The sequence below is a fragment of the Prionailurus viverrinus genome, chromosome D3 (genome assembly GCF_022837055.1).
Source record: "Prionailurus viverrinus isolate Anna chromosome D3, UM_Priviv_1.0, whole genome shotgun sequence".
Classification (NCBI taxonomy): domain Eukaryota; kingdom Metazoa; phylum Chordata; class Mammalia; order Carnivora; family Felidae; genus Prionailurus; species Prionailurus viverrinus.
Window position 1 is genome coordinate 46,862,555 of NC_062572.1, and position 26,857 is coordinate 46,889,411.

The following is a 26,857-nucleotide window of genomic DNA, read 5'->3' on the forward strand; positions in this document are numbered from 1 at the left end:
GAACCTAGTGTATTTTCTCCTATCAGTTTAAATTTAAACTAGGGTCAGTGAGCAATCAAGAGTTGACTCTTTTTCACAAATACTGTTATCAAGAGTGGCAGTTGACTGGAGAAAACTGGAAGTAATAAACAAGCGAGAAAATGTTTCATTTTATAACTGTCTATGTCAGTGGCATTTTTAAAGTTGGAAACTAGGTGTTCCAAGGGGTCGTTTTCAATCATGACATTTTAACATACCAGATTTTATTTCTTAGAAACAATGAAGTGTTCAATTTTTACTGAAAAACTGACTAGCAGAAGACTTCTAACTAATCCATTAGAATTGTTCCATGCCATTTACCTCTTTCAGGGTTTTCCAGTGACTTTTCTTTTTCTTTTTTTTTATTTTAATATTTATTTATTTATTTTTAATGTAAGATCGATGCCCAAAGTGGGGCTTGAACTCACAACACTGAGATCAAGAGTCACATGTCCTACCAACTAAGCCAGCCAGGCGCCCCTTCGATGACTTTTCTATGTCATGTGCTCTTTGGCCTCTGTAGCTTAATAATTCTGTGTATAAATTTACCACAATCAGGTCAGCTGTTTGAGTGTTTATGGCATGGACCCTAAGCTATTAATCTGAACAAATCTTAGAACTGTAAATATGAAATGTCAGGTACTTTAAGCAAATAGTTAAAATTGAGTTTTCTCTTATAACAGTTTAATAGTCTCTTGGTTTTGGAATAGTTGAGGTTTTTTTGTTTTTGTTTTTTTAAATTTATTTAGTATTTGAGAGAGAGAGAGCACACACATGAGCAGGGGAGGAGCAGAGAGAGAGAGAGGATTCTCCCAAGCAGGCTCCACACTGCTAGTGTGGAACCTACTGCACAGCTGGATCTCATGAACCGTAAGATCATGACCTGAGCTGAAATCAAGAGTCAGATGCTTAGCCAACTGAGCCACCCAGGTGCCCCTTGGAATAGTTTACAGAGATTTATTTCTTTTGGAATTTTAAAGGCATAAATAGACCTTACTATTAGCTTTAGAAATGCTTGAGAATCCGAAAACATTATGTTATAGCAGAAAGACAAGAAGGTGTATGTCCTTTCTAGTACCTTAAATTCTCAAAAAGATGTTACACAAAGTTTATTAGAATATAATATTATGAAATTAAATACTTGTTAGCTTATTTTATCATTTTTCCTTTTCAATTTTTATTAAAGTAATGCATATGCATTATAAAGTGCATAGTTACTATATATTCCTCTTTTCCACCCCTACCAGTCCCAGTTTTTAGTGCTCCAGATTCTAAATGATAACATTTTCACTTTAACCCTTGATTTATCAATTTGAGACCATCTTATTTCTTACTATGAAGATGAGGATACCATTTTCCTTTGCATATTTTTGTTTTTATTTTTTATTTTATTTTGTTTTTTACTGTAGAGGGAGCACGAGCAGGGGAGAGGGCCTCCACACTGAGCGTGGAGACTTGACAGTGCTCAATCCCATGATCGTGACCTAAGCCAAAATCAAGAGTCAGCCGCTCAACCAACTGAGCCACCCAGGCTCTTCTCCCTCACATATTTTTGAATAGTTATATTTTAGTTCTTCTATTTTATCTTAAACCTTAATACATACATTTTTATAAAAATATGTCTTTACAGGAGTATATTTTAGAAAAATGTCTGAATAGTCTCCCTGAGCTCACCACTGTATTGCTGGAGGATAGTAAACTATTTATTTATTGACTCTAAGTATTCTCTGCTTAGGCAAGATAGCCTTTCCTTCTCTGCAGATCTGATGTCATGACCTCTGTGCCACTCCAGGAGACTTTTTTTTTTTTAAGTTTATTTATTTATTTTGAGAGAGAGCGAGGGAGGGGCAAAGAGAGAGGGAGAGAGAATCCCAAGCAGGCATTCCGCTGTCAGCATGGAGCCCAACACAGGGCGTGAACCCAGGAACCATAAGATCATGACCTGAGCCAAAGTCAAGAGTTGGGCACTTAACTGACTGAACCACCAGGTGCCCCAGTAGACTGTTTCTCCTGTCCAGGCCACATAGAGTCTTTCCTACTCTGTTTCAAATCAGTTGGTCAAATCAGCCCATAATTATATTATGACAAGGACATACTTCTATGTGTTTGCTGGTTTTTCCCAGAAGTTCTAACTACTTTTTTTCATACTGAGATAAGAGACATGTTTTCCTTACTATGCCATTAATACTATGTAATGTGTCATTCTATTTATTGACTATCGTCTTCTTTTTTCTTATTCTTGGAGGTATATTTCTTGGGCTAAAAACCTTCCTGTACCAATTTGGACCATTTACTTTCTAGGTTTTTCTATAGCTGCCATTCTGGAATTTCTCTTCACTGGATCTCCCTACATTAATTCGATTATTTCTTTCAACTCATGTTAGTCCACAAGTGCACAGGAAGTAAATTTTCAAAGAGTCCTTGCATGTCTAAAAATGTCATTTTACTGTTGATTTAGATGATATTTTGAATGGATATAAAATTCTAGGTTCGAAATAGTTTTTGCTCCAAATTTTAAAGACATTTTCTCAGGGGCGCCTGGGTGGCTCAGTCGGTTAAGCGTCCGACTTCGGCTCAGGTCATGATCTCGCGGTCCGTAGGTTCGAGCCCCGCGTCGGGCTCTGTGCTGACAGCTCAGAGCCTGGAGCCTGTTTCGGATTCTGTGTCTCCCTCTTTCTCTGACCCTCCCCTGTTCAGGCTCTCTCTCTGTCTGTCTCAAAAATAAATAAATGTTAAAAAAAAAATTTTTTTTTTAAAAAAAAGACATTTTCTCATTATCTGTTAGCATCCGATGTTGATAAGACTGATACCATTCTAATGTTATTCCTTTATAGGTAATAGATATTTTTTCCTTCCTGGAATTTAAGATCTTTTTATTGTTGTTCTGAAATTTTGTGATGGGTGTGTGTGTGTTTGTATGTGTTTCCTTTAACCTGTTGGACACTCAGTCTAAAGACTAGTATCTCTTAAGGTCTGGCAATTCTTTTCTGTTATTTCCTCTCTCCATTTTTATATGTTCTCTATTTCTGGAGTACTTCCTGGTCATAAACTGATTCTTTATAATCTTTTCTCTGATTTCTGTTACATATTTTTTTTCCTTATGTTCTGGAGAATTTCTTCTATTTTATTCTCTAGCCCTACTGCTGAGGTTATTTTGATAATCACTGTTTAGTATTCAGTAACTATTTATTTATTGAACATTGCTTTTATATACATGTGTGCTATGGCCCATTTTATAATTTCCCTTGTGATTCTTCTTGAACTCGTTCTTTATTTAGGAGTTCATTGCTTAAGATTCACAGATTTTCCAAATTTCCTTCTGTTTTTGATTTCTAATTTGATTCCATTGCGGTGAGAGAACATGCTTTTTATGATTTCAGTGCTTTTAAACTTACTGAGACTTGTTTTGTGACCTAGGAAGAGGTCTGTCCTGGCAAATGTTCCAACTGTGCATTCTGCAGTTGTTGGTGGCATGTTATGCAGAGGTCAGTCAGGTCTGGGTGGTTGTTGGTTTGTTCAGGCCTGCTGTATCAATGCTGATTTCTTGTCTCACTTCATCTATCCCTTATTGAGAGTGGACGTCTATAGCTGTTGCTGTTGAATTTGTTTTTCCCTTCAGTTCTCAGTTTTTGGTCTCTGTATTTTGGGTCACTAGTGTTAGATGCATATATGTGTATAATTGTTTTATTTTTGTAGTGAATTGACCCTTTTATTATAAAATTCACTGTACTAGTAACACTTCCTGTCTTACAGTCTATTTTATAGTCTGATCTTATCATAGATGCTCCAGCTTTATTTTGGTTTTTGTTTGCATGGTCTTTTTCCATTCTTTGCCTTCAGCCTATACGTATCTTGGAATCTAAAATTTGTCTATTGTAGGTAGCATATTGAATCTTAATTTTTTTGTCCTGACAGTTAGATCTGCCTTTAGATCAGAGTTAGTTATAAGATCTCTCTCTAGATCAGAGTGTTTTATCAATTAACAATGTAATTATTGATATAGTTGGATTTAGGCCATTTTGCTTTCTGTAGGTCTCATGTCTTTTTTGTTCCTCCTTTTCTGCCCCTTGCTGCCACCCCAAAACTTGCTTTTTCTAGAACTCTTATTATTGAAAGGATAAACCTTTTAAAATAATTCTCTAGTTTTTTAATCTTTTCTATTTGCTCTTCACTTTTTGAGGAGATTTTCTCAACTCTATTTTCTTACCTTCTATTGAGCTTGGTTTTTTTCCTGCTGGCTTTTTTTTTTTTTAAGATTTTATTTTTGAGGAATCTCTATACCCAACGTGGGGCTTGAACTCAAAACCCCGAGATCAAGAGTTGTGTGCTCCACTGACTCAGCCACATGGGGTTTCCCTGCCCTGCTGTTATATTTTTAATTTCCAAGATTTTTGTTGTTGTTGTTCTCAGAATATTTCCTTTTATGGCAATCCTGTTTTCATTTATGGTTTGATATCTTCTTTATTTCTCCTGAGAGTATTCTTTACAGTTTGGTGATGGTAGTGTTTTTTTTCTTCTCCAACATTATTTATTTATTTATTTATTTATTTATTTATTTATACATATATGTATATGTGTATATATGTGTATATATATATATATTTTTTAGTGTCTTGCTCTAGTATCTTTCACTTTATAAGCTTTTCTGAGATGTCTATTGATATATTTAAGAGAAATGGATAAAAGTTGAGTAGAAGCTGTGAGTGGAATTGTGGTCTCTGAGCTTCACTGCAGGTTGATCTGCCTGGTCTTTTTCACTGATAATCCCCAAATGGCGGTATCTTTAGGTCTGATTTCCTAGAGGAGGCTCCTTTATTTATTCTGCTTTCTGGAATGTGTAATAGGGCTGCCTACTAAAGTCCTGGAAGCCAAGTAGATGATGAGGGCCTAGGCTAAAGTCTAAGAATTTGGCATGAATATACATTTATTTCACTGTTGTACTCCTACCCTTACTTACATCTTGTGTTTCCCAAACCTGTATCTGTGTCTGTTTTAGACCCTCTAGAGGGTAAATCTCCAATATTCTCCTAGGAATGGAAGGGGGAATCACTTGAGTACTCAGAATACAGAAGAGAATATGTTGATATGATGATTTCTTGAAATACTTAATATTTTTTAAGTTTATTTATTTTGAGATAGAGTGTGAGTTGGGGAGGGACACAGAGAGGGAAAGAGAGGAACCTAAGCAGACTCTGCACTGTCAGCACAGAATCCAATGCAGGGCTTAAACCCACGAACCGTGAGATCGTGACCTGAGCCAAAATCAAGAGTTGGATGCTTAACTGACTGAGCCACCCAAGCACCATGATTTCTTGAAATACGTTAAATTACTTATTCTGGGTACCCTTTTTTTTTTTTTTAAGCTTCTGGGAATTCTGTAGTGTATATCAAGTTGGTTCTAGGTCAGTGCTGTCTACTAGACTTTTCTGTGATTAGGACACCCTTTCTTCACTGACAAATAGTGAAAACTTTTTTTAAAACCTCTTTTTGCATAATAGTAAATTGTGAATTTTTCTGACGTTGGGTTTTTTTAAATGCTGACAAGAGCAAAGTATGGAGTACCTTTTTTTAACTTGGTACTCTTTGACCTTTCGTATTCATTCAACTAAAAAAGTTGTTGATCACTCATGTGTCATATCCTATGCCGAGCAATACAGAGGCAAGCTTGCTTAAAATATAATTCAGCCCCTTGGTACTGGACTAAAGTTCATATTCTGACTATAGTATATTAAAACAAGGTCGGATTCTTCAATAAATAAGTTACTTTGGATAGAGTTTAAAATTGGCAGAATTTACAGAATTCCACTCGGAATTGCAGTCTTGTAGAAAGTGATGTTGTGGCATGATTTCAACCTATTTGAGAACGTGTTAAAGGTATAATACATCATTGAACTATTAATTTTCTCCATATTCGCCAAGTCAGTTATTTACATCTTATAAAGTATAAAAGTCTTGGAGTTCAAATATAAGAAAATATATTTTAGTATTTGAAAAAAATTGAATTTCAGCTTTATGGAGATACAATTGACAAAATTGTAAAATAAAGTGTACATAATGGTAATTGGTAAACATATACATTGTGAAATAATTCCCATCGTCTGGTTAATTAACATAGCCATCATCTTACATATATTTTGGTGAGAACATTTAAGTTCTCTAAAAATATTTTGTTTTTGTTTCCTAGATTAAGAGCAGGATTATGTGATCGCTGTGCAGTAACTGAAGAGCATATGCGGAAAAAACAGCAAGAGTTTGAAAATATCCGGCAGCAGAATCTTAAACTTATCACAGAGCTTAGTGAGTTTCCTTTCTTCATTAAGTATTTAAAGCATAATGTACTGTTGTTAAAACCTATTATTAAATTGGTTGCAATCAAATGGATGGTTTACATACATCTTTCCTCGTGTAGGCAAAAGTGCAAATGTCCTTTATTCCCTTTCTGTAGATTTAATTTCATACTTATTTTAGTAAGAAATAGAGTACAAAAAGTAGTATAAATACTGTGCACATTGGCCCTCAAGTCTCACCAACAATAAGATAAGAAGAAATTTCCTTTGCTCATGTCTACATTTGCTTCTTTAGTTTTATCTTTATTTCATGTCATTTGGCTATTTAGTAAAGTCAAATTCAAAAATGCAATTTAGTGTTCTGCAAAAGTGTACACTTTCTGTGGTTTTCATGACATATTAGTACAAATATATCATTTTCAGTTTAGTCTCCTTACACATTTAATGTGGGGTTTCCTTACATTTTTAGCCTTCTCTTAAATGTCTTCTCTTCCATTATCTCTTAACCTTATTCACTTCTAACTATTCATATACTCTCTTAGTGACCTTTACCTTGATTCTCTGTAAACAGCTCACAATGAACAGCTCACAATGAGCACAAAATCTAATTAATTTATCTTCTTTTCTATCTTCTGACTATTTTCTTTCTATTAATTATATTGCTATCCTCTGGTTACTCAAGCAAGAATAAATGAATATTTCCTCATTGTTTCAAAAAGAGAAAGAACATAGTTTTATTCTGTTCCTGGGGGTAACTATTATTAACAATCTGATAATGTATTTTTCCAGGTCCAGGTTTATCTTTCTGTGTCTCTTCCCCTGTTTTGTCCCCTCCTCTCTTTTTTATTTTTTTATTTCTATTTATTTTTATTTTATTTTTAAGTACTGTCTATGCCCAGCATGGGGCTCAAGCTTAGAACCCCAAGAGAAAGACATATGCTCTACTGACTGAGTCAACCAGGCAACCCACAACCTTGAAAGTTTATCATGCATTCCTAAAATGTAAAGTTAATGTCTTGACCATCTTCTGAACAATGTACAGACCTTAAAACACCTTAACTCTGCTCACCTCCTTTTCCACTTACATGCTGCTTATGCCTAGCATTCATTTCCTTTTTTTTAGCCTATAAGTTAGAAACTTTTTTTTTTAATGTTTGTTTATTTTTGAGAGAGAGCGTGAGTGGGGGAGGGACAAAGAGGGAGACACAGAATCTGAAATGGGCTCCAGGCTCTGAGCTGTCAGCACAGAGCCCAACGTGGGGCTCGAATCCATGAACTGTGAGGTCATGACCTGAGCTGAAGCTGGATGCTTAACTAACTGAGCCACCCAGGTGCCCCAGTTAGAAACTTTTCTAAAAATTACTAAGACAGTTTTAAAAGACTCAACTACCTGTTTATCAGTTTCTTTGCTTATTATTGCTTTTTGCACCTCCATTTCCTTCTGGGATTATTATCCTATCTGAGATACATCCTTTCGAGGGTATTGGCTGGTTCTAAATTCTCAGTTTTATCCAAAAATGTTTTTATTTTACATTTACTTTTGTAAGCCTATTTTGCAGGGTAACAATCATTTTTCTCTGGCTGCTATGATTTTTTTTCCTTCTTTTTTGGTGTTCTATAATATTAGTATAATTTTAACCAGGTTTTTGTTTTTTTTTTTTTTTCAAAAAAATTCTGTTTAGTATATATTATAAAATCTGTGGAACCACATTTTTTTTTTGAGATTTTATTTTGAAGTAATCTCTACCATCCATTGTGCAGCTCGAACTCATGACCCAAGATCAAGAGTTGCATGTTCTACCAAATGAGCCAGCCAGGCACCCTTTTGGAACCACATCTTTAATTATATCTGGAAATAGCTTTTCAAATATTGTGTCTTCTCCATTCTCTGTTTGGGTATTCTGATGAGACCTCATCATTCTGTCCTTTGTATTGTTTGATATCCCTTTCCTGTTTTTCATCTTCTTAGTTCTCTCTGCTACATTCTGAGTGATTTCTTCAGCTCTCTTGTTCATTATACTAAGGACTTCAGTAGTTCTCTTGTGTTGAGTTGTTTTATTTCAGTAACCAAATTTTTCATTCCTAAAAATTCTATTTAATGGTTCTTTTTCTTTTTTCTTTTTTTTTAATTATTTTTTTTCAATATATGAAGTTTATTGTCAAATTGGTATCCATACAACACCCAGTGCTCATCCCAAAAGGTGCCCTCCTCAATACCCATCACACATCCTCCCCTCCCTCCCACCCCCCATCAACCCTCAGTTTATTCTCAGTTTTTTAAGAATCTCTTATGCTTTGGCTCTCTTCCACTCTAACCTCTTTTTTTTTTTCCTTCCCCTCCCCCATGGGTTTCTGTTAAGTTTCTCAGGATCCACATAAGAGTGAAACCATATGGTATCTGTCTTTCTCTCTATGGCTTATTTCACTTAGCATAACACTCTCCAGTTCCATCCATGTTGCTACAAAGGGCCATATTTCATTCTTTCTCATTGCCACTTAGTACTCCATTGTGTATATAAACCACAATTTCTTTATCCTTAATGGTTCTTTTTCAAGTCTACCTAGTTGTCTTTTTTTCTTTAAGTAGGCTCTGTGTCCAATGTGGTGCTCAAACTCATGACCACAAGATCAGGAGTTGCATGTTCCACCAACTGAGCCAGCCAGGTACCCCTTCTTTTTTTTTTTAATTTTTTTTTTTAACATTTATTTATTTTTTGAGAGACAAAGACAGAGTGTGAGCAGGGGAGGGATAGAGAGAGAGGAAGTCACAGAATCCAAACTAGGCTCCTGGATCTGAGCTGTCAGCACAGAGCCTGATGTGGGGCTCAAACTCACGAACTGCAAGATCATGACCTGAGCTAAAGTCGGACACCTAACCCAATGAGCCACCCAGGCACCGCCCTCACTTTTTTTTTTTTTTTTAAGTGAAATGTTTTAAAAAATGCAGAAAGGTAGGGACAATACTAAAGAACCCTCATACACATTCCATTTAATCTGGAATAGCTCCCTTTCCTATTTTTTTCTTTCATGATATTAGTTTCTTGAAGTAGGGTCATTTTCTTAAAATTTTGTCACCTTTTGGATTTTTTTTAAAACATTTTGTCTTTTCCTTTATTTCCTATAAAGAAGATATTGGATCTGAAGGCTTGATTAGGTTTATATTAAGCATTTTTGAGAGCAGTACTTCATAGCTAAAACTGTCCACTTCATATTTATTGCATCTTATCAGGCGTAAGATATTGCCAGGTTATTCCACTCTTAGGGATTCTAAGATTGATCACTGGGTTAAGGTGATGACTACATTTCTTTATTATAGAGTTATATTTTCTCCTTGTACCACCAAATAATCTGAATAGGGGGGTGGGTGTTTGATACAATGAAGTCTTGCAAAAATACAATTCTTCCTCAGTCTTTCTTAAATGGTTTTAGCATCCATTGGTGAGCCTTGCCTGAATTAGTTATTTAATTAGAGATTATAAAATGCCAAATTTTCATTTCTGTTATTCTTTCTACATTCATTAGCTGGCATTTTTCTGTAAATAAGATTTCACCCTTATCAGTTGGGACTGCTGATTAGCTTGGAATGTAATATAGTTCCTACTAGAAAGGCATGGTCTTAATTTTAATTTTATTAATTTAATTTTTTCCCTTTAATTTTTTCCCTTTAATTGCCAGTTTTCAGAGTAAGATCTTGTGTAATAGTTACCAGCAATGGTGACAAATAGGGTGTGTGTGTTTATGTATGTGTGATGTTTCATTTTATTTTTGATGAGAGTGGGGAGTCTCTTTTTGTTTTTCGGGGTTTTTTTTTGAGTAAAATAAATACATAGGATTTTATATATTCAGTGTGTGTCATTCAGTTTACTCATTATTCTCATTGATGCTCAAATTATTTCAGTCTTGTCTGCCTATTCATTTTTTGTTATCACTTCTAGTGTGTTAGTTTTAGGCATTCCATTTAAATCTTTTAACATTTCATTACTATGTAAGATAATTCTATTATCTGAAATACTTGGGAATCCATATATGAGTTACTTTCTGCTGACTGTAGTGGTAAGTAAATGAGGGTTACTTTGGTTCCATGCTAGGAAAGGAGTTTGGGCTTAAACTGGAAATCTCAGTTTCAGTCCCCCTACCAGTGCTGGTACCAACATCTGCTTACCTATACTGCTTGTGTTTTAGCTCACAGTTTTGTTTTGTTTTTTTGTTGTTGTTGATGATTAAGGAGGTAATGTGGGAGTCCCTTGGATTTCTCTTCCTGTGAGTTCAGCGTTTAATAAAAATTACGTTTTTGTGCAGGATCTAATTGTTTGGTTTTTTTTGTTTTTTTTTGTTTTTTTTGTTTTTTTCAACGTTTATTTATTTTTGGGACAGAGAGAGACAGAGCATGAACGGGGGAGGGGCAGAGAGAGAGGGAGACACAGAATCGGAAACAGGCTCCAGGCTCTGAGCCATCAGCCCAGAGCCCGACGCGGGGCTCGAACTCACGGACCGCGAGATCGTGACCTGGCTGAAGTCGGACGCTTAACCGACTGCGCCACCCAGGCGCCCCTAATTGTTTGTTTTTTTAATGTTTATTCATTTTTGAGAGAGAGACAGACAGCATGAGTGGGTGAGGGGCAGAGATAGAGAGGGAGACACAGAACTCGAAGCAGGCTCCAGGCTCTGAGCTGTCAGCACAGAGCCCGACTCGGGGCTTGAACCCGCAAACCGCAAGATCATGACCTGAAGCTGAAGTTGGATGTTCAACGGACTGAGCCAACCAGGCGCCCCGATCTATTTGTTTTTGTGATAAGATCACTAACAGTATATCTAATTCGCTTACCCACCCTAAAGTGTTCACCCAGGCGCCCCAATCTATTTGTTTTTGTGATAAGATCACTAACAGTGTATCTAATTCGCTTACCCACCCTAAAGTGTTCACTTAGCCCAAGAAGTTTTTTTTTTTCTGTTTTGTTTGTTCGTTTGTTTATTTCTAATGTTTGTTCCTTTCCATTCTGTTTCTTCTTCTGGAACTCAGATTAGCAAGATGCTGGGGTCTTCCACGCTGCCTAATTTTTCTTAATATTTTGTAATTTTATTCTCTTGTGCTGAATTCTGGGAGAATCATTTAGATGGATATTAATTCTGTCTTCGGTCACATTTTTTCTACTTTCATCCCATTTATTTTGCTTTTAACTTTTATGACCTTTGTTTCTTTCATGGCAGCCTGTTGCTTGTTTTTAATGAACCTATCTATCACCCTTTGAAATCTGAAGATGTTACCAGATATCTTTTGTTTCTTATATTAAAACTACTTATCCAGAATTTTTATTACTGTTTTTTTGTTTTGTTTTGTTTTAGAGCATGAGCAGGAAAGGGGCCGAGAGAAAGGGGGATAGTGGGGGACAGAGGATCCAAAGTGGGTTCCACACTGACAGCAGCAAGCCTGATGCAGGGCTAGAACTCACAAACTATCAGATCACAATCTTAGCTAAAGTTGGACGCTCAACCTACTTAGCCATCCCAGTGCCCCATGACTGGTTTTTAATTCTTTTAAAATTTTGGATTTTTTGTTTTGTTTTGTGTTAGTTTTTTTATGTGTTTGTTTACTCTTGATTGTCTATAATTATAGATGTCTCTAAATTGGTGATTTTGTTAAATGCAGTCTCATTTCCTTGGCTTGAGGAAGAATCCCTACTTTGCTAACAGTAAATGCAGATTCTGATTTACAGGAGCCCTACTCCAATGGCAGAGGGTGGGAGAGAAGGAAACAAGACTGGAGAGGTTTTCTGTGGGGTATGCGAATAGTTGGTCTTCTAGGTATGGGAGTACTTCTCTCTCCTGATTACCAAAAGTTAATTGAGAGCATTGCCCTGATCTCCTTGTCTTAGGAGACAATGGACTCTCCAGTGTTAAAAGTTGTGGAAATCCCCCTTTAGCCTAAGGGCAACTATCAGTTACCCTTTATTTGCTCATTCAGCAACTTCTGGGCCTTGCTGCCTAGACTGGAATAAACATGAGGTTCTACTGAAAAAGCTCACTTTTTTTTTTTTTTAAGGCCCTTTCTTTGGTTGGATTTCACCATCAGTCTGAGGCTATCTATTTTTAAATCATTCATGAATTTTTTTAAAGTTCTGATCTGCTAGTGACACCCATTCTGGCTTTTCAGTATTGGAGTCGACTTATTTTTAGAGTTGTTTTGTCATTTCATTGGGATTTGGAGAGGGAGAGTCAGGTAAACCATCTTAATTAGAAATTTAAGGCCATCTTTGTCTACTCTCACCATACAGAGGATGAGTTGCCAAATAACTACTGATTCTGCCTCTGTAAAATCTCTTCTACCTGTCCTCACTTCCTATTTCTAGTCCAGATACTCATTTCTTACTTCATTTTTTTCCTTGCTTTGGTATGTGCTGTACATACTAACAAATCAGTCTTCCCATCATTCATGTATGAAAAATGACACCTGGTAATCTTTTAAAATGAAGTTCAGAGGTGCCTGGGTGACCCAGTTGTTTAAGTGTCCAACTCTTGGTTTCAGCTCAGGTCATGATCTCATGGTTTTGTGAGTTCAAGCCCCGCATCAGACTGTGTGCTGACAGTGCAGAGACTGCTTGGAATTCTCTGTCTCCCTCTCTCTCTGCCCCTCCCCACTAACACTGTCTCTGTCTCTCTCAAAATAAATAAACTCAGAAAAATATTAAATGAAGTTCGGATTTCTTAACCTGTTTTTGAAGGTTTCCTACCGTTTATTATACCCATTCTTACTGTCTAACTTTGTTCCATTAATTCTTTGCATAGAACACTCTGTCCAGCTCAGTTGTCCTCTCCTTGATGAATCCCTTCCTCATCTACTCAAGAGCCCAAAGTAACCTTTTTCTCCTTGGAATTTCTCTTAGTGCTTTATCTGTACTTCTGTAATGCCTTTCTCACTTTCAGTTGTATAGAACATGTTTATGTAATATCCGGTCTCTCATTGGACTGCACTTAATGTTTAAATTACTGTTCGTATCTCCAAATTTTTGGAATATGATTAGCTTTGTTTTGTAGAGATTAGTTCTATTTACTGTGATCTAGAAATTCCTCCTAGTGCAGTACACGCTTAAGCAGTGACATCACACAAGGGTTTATAAAAAATTTTGTGCTGACTACAATAGAAATTATAGTCTAAAATTGAATTTCTGCTTTCTAAATTCAATAAACATGGACAAGAAAATTTAGCCAGGGTAGATTGAAACAAATACTATTTCAATGGATATATTTAAATTACTGATACCATAATTAACTAAGGAAGAAAATTTGCTTATGCTATAAAATTACACTGCTATTCAGTGTTGGTTTACTTTAGTTATCAGATTTATTTCAAGATAAATGTCCTTTACTAAAATGGTGTTTGAAATTAGTAAGACTGAGTAATAGATGGAATGCTCTCTTGACCTTAGTATGAATAATTAACCTATATTCCCCAGTACATGAAGTACTTTTTCTTTTCTGCCCACAAGCATAAAATAAAATTATCAGTTAATCAGTTACATGGAACTGGCACAATATGAGATGTAGTAATCACTGACTAGTAACAATAATCTTGCACAATAATGTTAACTCTAACATCATGACTTGGAATTAGAAATCCTAATTCTCCATAATTACTGGTACTGTTGAAAAAGCCTGACATACATGTTAATATAGCTATAATGTGTGCTTCTTTTTCATGTTATGTTTAAGTGAATGAAAAGAATACTCTCCAGGAAGAAAATAAAAAGCTTTCTGAACAGCTGCAACAGAAAATTGAGTAAGTATTTTTCCTTAATTGCAGCAGCAAATTGAATATTTTCCCTCAACTTTTCTTCCTTTATTATACTTAGCTATACAAACTGTAAAGGCATTAAGAGTTGCAGATTTCATTTTAAAAAGTTATAAAGTTTTCTGCAATAATATGAAGAAAATCACTTTTCATTTGTGTTTTGGGAGTATATATGAAGAGTGTATGCATCTCTTAGGTTAGTGTATATATAAAGAAAGTATCAGAATGTTTTAATTTAAAGCATTTTAATTTTTATAATTATTTGAAATATTTATATTTTAAATAAATATTTGTTTCCTTTTCAAAGCCCTGACCCAAAAGCTTCATAAAAGCAATCTGAATAAATTATTTCCTCTTACACATTTCTCGGGCCTGGAGAACTTCTTCCTTTTTCTGCTCCTCTCCCCCCATTTCTCTTAAAGAATAAAAATAATAATTTTTATTCTGTGTTTCATGTTTTTTATATCTAATAATCCTCACTATGATTCTTTAAGGTAGTTTTATTATTTCTGCTTTATAGAGAGGGAAACTGAAGTTCACAAAAGTCAAATAACTTGCTATGGTCTCACTAAGCCTATCACTCAGACTCCTATCTTTTGACTTAAAGGCCACTCACTGTTCTTTCCATTATTCAACAGTATCTTTAAAAAGAATCTTTTTCTGAGTATGGTCTGACTGTCACAGGGTTGAGATATGGCCAGTTCTTAGTTCCCATCTATATAAAACTTGTGAAATATTTTAAGAGTTAGGATTCAGGATAGTCTTAATGGTTTTTATAGGGCTCTTAGATCTTCTATTGTATTTGAGTGGGCATCTCTAAAAACTGGTAAACTATGCAGGTATAACGTATTAATTTGCTTAGAATAGTTATTGTCTTATGTATAAACACATCTCACAGGTGGAATTAACATTCTTATCCGTATACTTTTAAGTAATGGATATTCAGTAGGATTTTGATATTCCTCCAATGTTAATCAGTTCACAAATATTGGTAGCAAAGGGAATTTTGAGGGGAGATAATAGATGAGGAAAGAAGGCTATAGGATTAGACTGAGATTATTAAACATGTATGTATGAAAATGTCAACACTTTCCAGTTTTACTCATGATGCATGTTGAGGCTAGAACACACATCCACAATCTTTTATACATGATTCTAAAACTCAAATTCTAAAATTCAAAAGTTTTTTTTTTGGATGTTATTCACAATTTAACCTCACCTTAATCCACAGAATGCTATTTAGAGTCCTTATTTATCCCACTTCATGTGAACATTCCTATGCTTTGCTATGAAAATATCAGTGTGTTTGACTACAGAATGATGCCTCAGGTGCCACTGGAGGTATTATGTAATAAGCTGTATATGCTCTGTATTACCCTTCATGATAAAAAAAATCTGAATTCCAAATCACATCTGGTTCCAAAGATTTCAGATAAGTGGTGGTTGACTTAATTAATGCTCTGTGAAGTGATTTACAGGTAGCTTATGGTATTTTGAACACCTCAGCCTTGATATTTATGAATACCAAAGATAAACAAGATAATGAACATATAGAGGTTAATACAGAATTAAAGAGTGAATGCCTCCAAAACCAAGGTGTATAAAGTGAATTGAAATTAGATAATGTCATTTACCTCGTGAAATACAAATTCAGATTCACTCAGAATTAATTTATTTTTAGTGTTCTGAAAGTCACAAATTTGTCTGTTGAAGCTCACTGGCATCTTAGAAGAATAAAAGCTAAAGTTTGAAATTATAGTAAAGGTTAAGCATAGAGATGAACTTCAAGATATGCATGTTTTATTTCGGACATGGCTTAATCAGATCAGTGAAGGGGGTTATTATCTAGTATGTCTTTCAGTTCTGAAATTTAAGATAGTTCTCATTAGTCAACTTATTTTCAAAGTAGCTTGCTGTCCTTAAACAAATTTACTTTTGCTTGACAGTTTAAAAAATAGCAAGTATTTTCTTTGACTACCTAAACCACTGTAACATTATGCTGTTAGTGCCTGAAATACATCTGAACTTTAGAAAAAATGTTTGACTTATATTCTGCTTGTTAAATGAAGTAAAACCTGACTCACCTAAGCTGGTTTTGATGTTACAGATATCTTATATGGTAGGACAGTTATTTAGTGACACTGTAGTAAGAAATTAGTCAGGAAAAAATTGCTGTTATAAAGTTAATTGCGTGTGTATATACATATATATATATGCATATATTCAACACTACCAGTCACCAACAACAAATACTTAAATGTTGAGGTCATGGTTCTTTTTGTTTTGAGAAATGGATATGCTGAATCAGTGAAGGTCAAAGGAGTCTATACACTTAAAGGACTGTAGCATTCATTTCATTCAACACTTTTCTAAATTGAATTCCTTATATAACTTCTTTAACAAATAGCCATCGTTTGAACACCTCTACCATAAGCTTAATCTCTCAAGCCTGTTTAATTTTAGTGAGGTTTTAGAAAGTTCTTTCTAAGTTTGTGTAGAAATAAATCTACTTACAGGTTATTTGTTGATTCTAATTTTGCCTTCTGGGAGCATCTGGAACAACTTTTACCCCCTCTTCTATTTTGCATTCATGAAGAGAACTGTCAGGGCCCTCCTGAGTCTTTTCTTTAGGTAAATATCCTCTGTTCATTAACTCAGGCGTCATTACTTCACAACTTCAAAGTACCATTTCTTTTTAATGTTTTAGTTTGTCAATATCTTAATTAAGAATTCAGTATGCTAGGGGCGCCTGGGTGGCTCATTCGGTTAAGCGTCCGACTTCGGCTCAGGTCATGATCTTGCGGTTTGTGAGTTCAAGCCCCGCGTCGGGCTCTGTGCTGACAGCTCAGAGCCTGGAGCCTGCTTCAGATTCTGTGTCTCCCTCTCTCTCTCTGACCCTCCCCCGTTCATGCCCTGTCTCTTTCTGTCTCAAAAATAAACATAAAAATAAAAATTAAAGTTAAAAAATTAAAAAAAAAATTCAGTATTCTAGGTGTTGTATGACCAATAGGGCAATACTGCCCTCACCATTTTTCTGTGTCTTTTTAATTACATTAATTAATGTGGTCAAAACACGTGAATAGTCCTGGATGTTCCTTATTGGGTTTACTGCCAACTAGAACCATTAAGTCAAAGTCTTCCCAATCTAATTGTAGACGTGTTGTTTTTGATAAACATACAGGACTTCAGAGTCATGGCTTCATATTAGGTTGTTGAAGAAAACCTAATAGGGTTTAGCCTACTCCTTCATTTTATTATTATTTTTTATTTTTTTATTTAAAAAAATTTTTTTAATGTTTATTTATTTTTGATAGAGACAAGAGACAGAGCACGAATAGGGGAGGGGCAAAGAGAGAAGGAGACACAGAGTCTGAAGCAGGCTCCAGGCTCTAAGCTGTCAGCACAGAGCCCGATGCAGGGCTTGAACCCACAAATTGTGAGATCATGACCTGAGCTAAAGTTGTATGCTTAACTGACTGAGCCACCCAGGTGCCCCTATTTTTTAATTTTTTTAATCTTTCCTTTTTTTTTAAGTTTATTTATTGATTTTGAGAGAGAGAGAGAGTGTGTGTGCACATGTGAGTGGGGGAGGAGCAGAGAGGGAAAGAGAAAGAGAATCTCAAGCAGGCTCTGCACTGTCAATGCAGAGTCCATTGTAGGGCTCAGACCCACAAACCTTGAAATCATGATCTGAACCAAAATCAAGAGTTGGATGCTTAACCGACTTTTGGTTTCAGCTTAGGTCATGATCTCATGGTTTATGAGTTCAAGCCCTGCATTGGGCTCTGTGCTGACAGCACGGGGCCTGCTTGGGATCCTCTCTCTCCCAATCTCTCTGCTTCTCCTCTGCTCATGCTTGCGCACGCTCGCACGCTCTCTCTCTCTCTCTCTCTCTCTCTCTCTCTCTGTCACATAAATAAACTTAGTTTTATTTTATTTTAATTTTTTAATTTTATTTAAATCCAGGTTAGTTAACACATAGTGTAATAATGGTTTTAGGAATAGAATTTGGTGATTCATCACTTACGTACAACACCAGTGCTCATCCCAGCAAGTGCCTTCCTTAATGCCCATTACCCATTTAGTCCATTTCCCACCCAACACCCCTCCAGCAACCCTCAGTTGCTCTCTGCATTTAAGAGTCTCTTATGACTTTCCTCTCTCTCAGTTTTTATCTTATTTTTCCTTCCCTCCCCTATGTTTGTCTATTACGTTTCTTAAATTCCACATATGAGTGAAATCATATGATACTTATCTTTCTCTGACTTACTTTGCTTAGCATAATATATTCCAGTTTCATCGACATTGTTGCAAGTGGCAAGATTTCATTCTCTTTGATTGCCAAGTAATATTCCATTGTGTGTGTATGTGTGTGCACACACACACCACATCTTCCTTATCCATTTGTCAGTTGATGGACATTTGGGCTCTTTCCATAATTGGGCTATTGTTGATAATGCAGATGTAAACATTGGGGGCATATGCCCTTTCAATTCAGCATTTTTCTATCCTTTGAATAAATACCTAGTAGTGTAATTGCTGGGTCATAGGATACTCCATTGTGTATATATACCACATCTTCTTTATCCATTCATCCATCGATGGACGTTTGGGCTCTTTCCATACTTTCACTATTGTTGATAGCGCTGCTATAAACATTGGGGTGCATGTGCCCCTTCAAAACATCATACCTGTATGCCTTGGATAAATACCTAGTGGTGCAATTGCTGGGTCATAGCGAAGTTCTGTTTTTAATTTTTTGAGGAACCTCCATACTGTTTTTGAGCGGCTGCACCAGTCTGCATTCCCACCAGCAGTGCAAAAGAGATCCTCTCTCTCTGCATCCTCGCCGTCTGTTGTTGCCTGAGTTGTTGCTGTGAGCCATTCTGACAAGTGTGAGGTGGTATCTCACTGTGGTTTTGATTTGTATTTCCCTGATGACGAGTGATGGTGAGCATCTTTTCATGTGTCAGTTGGCCATCCGGATGTCTTCTTTGGAAAAGCGTCTGTTTACATCTTCTGCCCATTTCCTCACTGGATTATTTGTTTTTTGGTGTTGAGTTTGATAAGGTTTTTATAGATTTTGGATACTAACCCTTTATTTGATATGTCATTTGCAAATACCTTCTCCCATTCCGTCAGTTGCCTTTTTAGTTTTATTGTTTCCTTCACTGTGCAGAAGTTTATTATTTTGATGAGGTCACAGCAGTTCATTTTTTTGCTTTTGTTTCCCTTGCCTCCAGACATGTTTCCCTTGCCTCCCTTCCCTTCCCTTTCTCAGACATGTCCAGTGAGAAGTTGCTGAAGCTGAGGTCAAAGAGGTTGTTGCCTGTTTTCTCCTCTAGGATTTTTATGGTTCCCTGTCTTATATGTAGGTCTTTCATCCGTTTTGAGTTTATTTTTGTGTATGGTGTAAGAAAGTGGTCCAGGTTCATTCTTTTGCATGTCACTGTCCAGTTTTCCCAACACCATTTGCTAAACTGTCTTTTTTCCATTGGCTATTCGTTCCTGCTTTGCTGAAGATTAGTTGGCCATATATTTATGGGTCCATTTCTGGGTTCTCTATTCTGTTGCATTGATCTGTGTGTCTGTTTCTTGCCAGTACCATACTGTCTTGATGATTACAGCCTTGTAAAATAGCTTGAAGCCCAGAATTGTGATGCTTCCAGCTTTGGATTTCTTTTTCAATATTGCTTTGGCTATTTGGAGTCTTCTCTGGTTCCATACAAGTGTTAGAATTGTTTGTTCTAGCTCTGTGAAGAATGCTGGTGTTTATTTTATTTTATTTTATTATTATTTTTAAAATTTTGCTTATTTTGAGAGAGAGAGAGAACAAGTGGGGAAGGGGCAGAGCGAGAAGGAGAGAGAGCAAGAATCCCAAGCAGGCTCCACACCAGCAGTTGCAGAGCCTGATGAGGAGCTGGAACTCATGAACTGTGAGATTATGACCTGAGCTGAAGTCGGGTGCCCAAATGACTGAGCCACCCAGGCGCCCCTGCTTGTGTTACTTTGATAGAGATTGCATTGAATGTATAGATTGCTTTGGGTAGTATCATCATTTTAACAATACTTATTCTTCCAATGCATGAGCATGGAATGTTTTTCCATTTCTTTGTGTCTTCTTCAGTTTCTTTCATAACCTTTCTATAGTTTTCAGTGTACAGATCTTTTACCTCTTTGGTTAGGTTTATTCCTAGATATTTTATGGGTTTTGGTGCAATTTTAAATGGGATAGATTCCTTGATTTCTCTTTCGGCTGCTTCATTATTAGTGTATAGAAATGCATTTGATTTCTGTCATTGGTTTTATGACATTGGTTTTTATACTTTGCTGAATTCATGTATCAGTTCTAGCAGTTTTTTGATGGAGTGTTTCAGGTATTCCACATAGAGTATCATGTCATCTGCAAAGAGTAAAAGTTTTACTTCTTCCTTGCCAATTTGGATGCCTTTTATTTCTTTTTGTTGTCTGATTGCTTCGGCTAGGACACCCAGCACTATGTTCAACAACAGTGGTGAGAGTGGACATCCCTGTTGTGTTCCTGATCTCAGGGGGAAAGACTCCAAGTTTTTCCCTATTGAGGATGATATTAGTTGTGGGTCTTTCGTATATGGCTTTTATGACGTTAAGGTATGTTCTTTCTATCCCTACCTTCTTGAGGGTTTTTATCAAGAACGGATGCTATGTTTTGTCAAATGCTTTTTCTGCATCTATTGAGAGGATCATGTGGTTCTTATCCTTTGTTTTATTAATGTGATGTATCACGTTGATAGATTTGCAGATATTGAACCAGCCCTGCAGCCCAGGAAAAAACTCCCACTTGATTGTGGTGAATAATTCTTTTAATGTATTGTTGGATCCAGTTTGCTAGTATCTTGTTGAGAATTTTTGCATCCATGTTCATCACGGAAATTGGTCTGTATTTCTTTTTAGTGGCGTCTTTGTCTGGTTTTGGAATCAAGGTAATGCTGGCCTCATAGAATGAGTTTAGAAGTTTTCCTTCCATTTCTATTTTTTTTGCAATAGCTTCAAAAGAATAGGTATTATCTCTTCTTTAAATGTTTGGTAGAATTCCCCTGGGAAGCCATCCAGCCCTGGACTCTTTGTTGGGAGATTTTTGATAAATTGATTCAGTTTCTTTACTGGTTATGGGTCTGTTCAAATTTCCTATTTCTTCCTGTTTCAGTTTTGTTAGTTTATATGTTTCTAGGAATTTATCCCATTTTTTACAGATTGCCCAATTTGTTGGCATATAATGCACAAATAAACTTTTTTTTGAATCTTTAAAAAATAAATAGAAGAGCACTATTGATTAAATACTATTATTTGGGCATTGGATTATGACTTTACATATATTGCTTCCTTTTCACAGCCTTCCTACAAAAAGGAAGCAGGAGAGTACAGTACCATACTTTATAGATAAGGTACTAAGGCTCAGAAAGGTTAACTGATTTACCCAGTGTGATTTGTAAGTGTCAGACCTAGCATTTGAACCCAGGTGTACCTCACTTCAGAGACCGTGTACTCTTTCTATAATTTTGTGCTAAAACAGCCTCAGAAGGTTATCTACCTGTGTAGGTGGCGGAGCCTGGATTCTCTCTTTTCTGATTCAGTTCATTGAAGTTTATAATCTCACATTTCTCCTGCTCTACTTTGTTTTGTTAGATTTGGCCCATTATTCCAACCTTTGGGGGTCTTTCATGTGTTGATTTTTTTCCTGCCATCTGTTAGGTTAGCTTTCATTCTCTGCTTTATGTCTTCTACAAATGTGAATATTCCATTAAGTACCCTGCATCAAAATCATTTAAAAAATGTTAAATAAAATCTGCCTGAGGATGGAGCCCTGAGGCGTTTCCTTCATTATCACTCTTCATGAGATGGTATCAAGAGAGTCACTGTCACATGCCTTCCTGAGAAAGCTGGATGTTCAATTAAGCAGGTCCTAAGTACAACTGGTTTAATAGCTCTACTTTTGAAAATTAGTCTTTCAATTTTTTAATGTTTATTCTTGAGAGAGAGAATGAGTGGGGAAGGGGCAGAGTGACAGGGAAACAGAGTCCGAAGCATGCTCCAGGCTGTGAGCTGTCTGCACACAGCCCAACACGGGGCTCAAACTCACAAGCCGTGAGATCATGACCTGAGCCGAAGTCGGATGCTCAACCAACTAAGCCACCCAGGCGCCCCTAAAATTAGTCTTACTTGAATTATTCATATTATAAACTTACACTACTTCCAAAAGATTCAGATATTGGACTCAATAGTTTATAGCGTACAGACCTTTTTCCTTTTTTTGAAAACCAAAATGTTTAAGTGAACTTAATGGCTATAACTATTCCATTAAGTTTAAATTATATTTTAACCCACTGTAAGTTCTTCAGAGGAAAAAAGCTGAATGTTAAAAACTTTTGTAGACTCTTTACAGAGGGAGACTCTGCACTTTTATAGGTCTTTAGAAAAAAAGAACAACTAAAGTTGTTGTGACAGGAATTTAAGCAGGGGAGGCCAACAAATAAAACAGACAATCAAAAATTTACTCTTGGGCTGTTAGAAAAGTGAAAGAAGAAAGATGACCAGTGTATATAATTAACTAAAGCTGTGGCATGAACTTTTTAACGTTTCTCAGAAAATCTGAATGAGATCTAATGCTTTAAAGAAGAAACTTTGTTAATATATGGAAGTTATTTGGGTTTTTTTTCCCCCTTTTATGGCAAAAGAAGATAAAGCCAGCACTTGTTTACTTAGTTTGCACCTCTAATTAGATCTAGGTTTTTTGGGGTTTTGTTTTTGTTTTCCTTTTGTGATCCCAGCTACTTATAGATTGACTGTTCCAGGAAATCAGTTTCTTGTGACTCATTCATGTTCCAGGTTGAATTTTCATGACTAATAGGTGGATAGCCTCTGACGTGATTAGTTAAAGCAAGGTTGGGTAGGTTTCACACTCCATTAATTTATAAGTCTTTCTCATATGACCTTAACTTACTCTGTTTTTCCAGAATAAGACAGTTAAAAATTAGATATTAGCTCTAAAGATTTTCCTCAGTATAGAATATAGGATTACAGACCACAAGTAATACTGGTGTTACCCAGGAAATTAAGATACAAATCTGTGTTAGGAGTAATTAATCTTGTAATTTTTTTTTAATCTCTTTTGGTCATAGTTATAAGATGTTCATTACTTTTTGTTTGGAAATAGTACTACAAATTGATAATGAGTATAGTAGACAGACTGGATTTGTCACATAAAGCCTAAATGCCTGACCAACTGGTAAGAATTGGTCAATAAAGTCAGTAAGGGGAAACTCAATTGAGTAAAAATTAATTATTTACTCAATAACCACAATTCAGTCCAAACCCAGTGTTTAGGTACCATTGGTCCTGAATTGAGTTGGGCAAAAACATATGCCTGAATCAACACATTTTTATTTTTCTAATGAAACCTGGGGATCTCTCATATTCCTTCATTCAACAAATATTTACTGAGCACATACCAAGTGCCTACTCATGTTCATTTGATGTAACAATGAACCAAAGATTCTTTATCCTCTTAGAGCTTACATTCTGGCAGGTGAGCAATAGACAAGTCAATTATATACTATATTCAAAAGCCATAAATACCATGGATAAAGCAAATAGCAAAATAACAAGCAACAGGAGTACCTAAAGTATGGGAAGGAGGTTACAATTTTTTTTAAGACCCCCCCCACTTTTTTTTTTTTAAGAGACACAGAAAGATAGCATGAGTGGGGGAGGGGGAGAGAAGATTCCCAAGCAGGCTCTGCACTGAGCCCAACTCAGGGCTCGTCCTGAAGAACTGTGAGATCATGAACTCCTCCTGAGCTGAAACCAAGAGTCGGAAAATTAACTGACTGAGCCACTCAGGAGTCCCAAGAGGGTACAGTTTTAAATAGCATGTTTAAGATAGGCACTGATGAGAAAGTAAAACTTCAGCAAAGACTTGAAGGAAATGAGATCACTAAGTAAGTGATGTCTGGGGATGAGCATTCCAAGCAGAAGGAAGAGCTAGAGAAAGAACTCAAGTTGGGTATGTTGAGGAACCTTGAGGAAGTGAGGATGATTGGAGTATAGTATAAAAAGAGATCCCAGGTAATGGGGGAGGGAGAAAATGAGATCATGTAGAACCTTGTGAATCATTTATAGGGCTTTAGCTTGTGTTTCCAGTGAAATGGGGAGATAAGGCAGGTTTTAATCAGGAGTGACATGATATGACTAAGTATTAATAAGACTTTTCTGACTGATGTGTTGAGAGTAGACTCTAAGGGGGCCTGGATAGAAGTAGCAGTAGAAACTCAAAGTTTGAATCCTACTTGTGATCAGTCATTCGTCTCATAGTCTGTACTAAGGATAACATATTGAATGTTTATCAATACTGTCCTGGGAATCTGGCTGCTGGGATTTAGATCCTGCTTCTGCTCCTTACTATTTTAGTAAGTGATTTAACTTTCTCATTTGTAAAATGAGAGTACTATTAATAGCTCCTACGATTGTGATAATTAAACAGATGCATGTAGCACTTTGAACAGTACCCAACAGTATAAACCTCCATCAATAATATTATCAGTGTTAGTATTATTCATCGCCCCTTATTTGTCACTTGCCAAGTCATGTTAATTCTGCCAGTGTTTAATATTGGTCCCTTCCTTTCCATAGCTATTCTCAACATTCTAGTTCAAACCCCCAGAAACTCTTGCCTGGACCATTATAGCCACTGCCTAATTGATTCCTTGCCTCCTTTTTTTCTGTTCCAGTCAGTGTTGCACTCTTGCTGCTACATTGTCACGTTACTTCCATGCTGTGAAACCATCAGTTCTTTTCCTCTTGCTTTCTAAGTTATGCACGCGCTTAATCAAGGCTCTTTTTCATGTAGTTTCAGCTTGCCCTCCTCTAACACCAAGTACACAGCATTGCGTGCCTTTACTCAGATGTGTGGATCCTCTGCTCATTTTCTCTGCCATTTGAGATTCTTTTAATTTTACCTCAAGGTACCACCAACTACACTTTGTACTTCACTTCTCACAATAATATTCCCCAATTGGTACTCTAATCATTTGAGTACTTCTCTAATCCTTATATTTAGATTTGGAACATTCAACGCAAGGAATTGCATCTCTCATAGCTTTATACCTATGTTCTTTTGTAGCTCCATACTAGGTAGGGATGTTTTAGTAAATATTTGTTGAATTAATTTTTTTTTTTCCATTTGCCATTATTTTCCTCTAGGAATGATCAACAGCATCAAGCAACTGATCTTGAATCTGAGGAAAATGTTATTCCAGATTCACCAATAACGGCCTTTTCCTTTTCTGGCGTTAACCGGCTACGAAGAAAGGAGAACCTCCATGTCCGATACATAGAACACACACACACTGAGCTGGAAGAGTCTGTGTGTACAAACGGTAAGGACTGGAGTTTTATTTTAGTTATCTGGTTTCATATGAAAAAGTATTCTTTTGTATGGTGAGTTTTTCTGTTATTCCATCTAGTGGAAGGAAGATAGTCATCAGTCAGGGAGCTTCTATTACAACTGTAAGTTTAACTTCCATTAGTGAAGTGACTGGGAAGGCTTTTTCTGTCTAGATTATGTACAGGCCTTCATTGCTTATCTGAATATGTAAACATCCAGCATTTTATAAATGTGGTACATGTTTTTTTTTTCTTTTTTCCTTTTATTTAAAAAATATTCCTGGGTATATATATATCTGAGTGGGATTAGAAGGAAAGGGGAAAGGAATTTAACATTAATTTTCACCTGTGTGCCAGGTAATAATACACTGAGCGATTTGAATGCATTATTACTAGATTTTAATTCTTATGACAAGCTTGGAAGGGAGCTGTCAACATCTTCATTTTATAACGAGGAAAGGTACACTCTTTGGAGGGGTTAAATAATTCACTCAGGATCACCTGTCAAGTAAGTAGATGAATCACAATTCAAATAAAGATCCTCTTGGCTCTAAACTTTTGTACTTCCCATGCGTTAAGTATAGCTACTCCCACCAGTAGTTCTAACTGGCTATTTTTGTTATAATTTGTAGTGATTGATGGTGACCAAGAAATGGCTCTATAAAGTATAAACTTTATGGCTTATCAGTGGCATATTTCTAATTCCAGGCCCATTTACCATTTCTGTTAAATACTTTGGAACTACCTTTGCATGTAGCCCTGAAATATATCATGTGATACGATGCAATGATTATTTCTTTTAATGTTGATCTGGAGTAAATGGCAAAGACTTTTATTTTTAACCCTAATTGTTTATAACAAGGAAAGCATTTGGAGGGAAGTGGTGTACGTACTTCTGGAGATGTTTTCATAATTCAAAATAAACTGTTTACCGTAGCTATGCCTTTAAAATAATAAGTAGATCTTATTCTTTGATATTGGAAAATTGACACCTTTTTTTTCCCCCATTTTATATGAGCTTTCATCACCATCTAGTGGAAGACAAAAGAACTGTTAAAAATCTTACATGTAATTAGGAACTAAAGTAAAATATAAGGTCTTGGATCTAAAATGAACATTCAGGGGTGCCTGGGTGACTGAGTTGGTTAAGTGTCTAACTCTGGATTTCGGCTCAGGTCATGATTTCACGGTTCATGAGATCAAGACCCACGTCAGGTTCTGCACTGACTGCGTGGAGCTTGCTTGAGATTCACTGTCTGCCCCTCCTCCGCTCATGCTTGTGCGCGCTCTCTCTCTCTCTCTCTCTCTCTCTCTCTCTCTCTCTCTCAAAATAAACATTTAAGTA

The 26,857-nt window shown here is 36.1% G+C and overlaps 1 protein-coding gene across 8 annotated transcripts in view; it reads left to right on the forward strand.

The window, feature by feature from the left end:
- RBBP8 (RB binding protein 8, endonuclease) overlaps positions 1-26,857 on the forward strand; it is a 112,095-nt gene that overhangs the window by 51,089 nt on the left and 34,149 nt on the right. For all 8 annotated transcript variants that reach the window (XM_047827420.1, XM_047827416.1, XM_047827418.1 and 5 more), the window contains 3 exons: positions 6,203-6,315; positions 14,013-14,079; positions 25,330-25,505. In XM_047827420.1, coding sequence (XP_047683376.1) covers positions 6,203-6,315; positions 14,013-14,079; positions 25,330-25,505 — 356 coding nt within the window. The remainder of the gene's footprint in view (positions 1-6,202; positions 6,316-14,012; positions 14,080-25,329; positions 25,506-26,857) is intronic.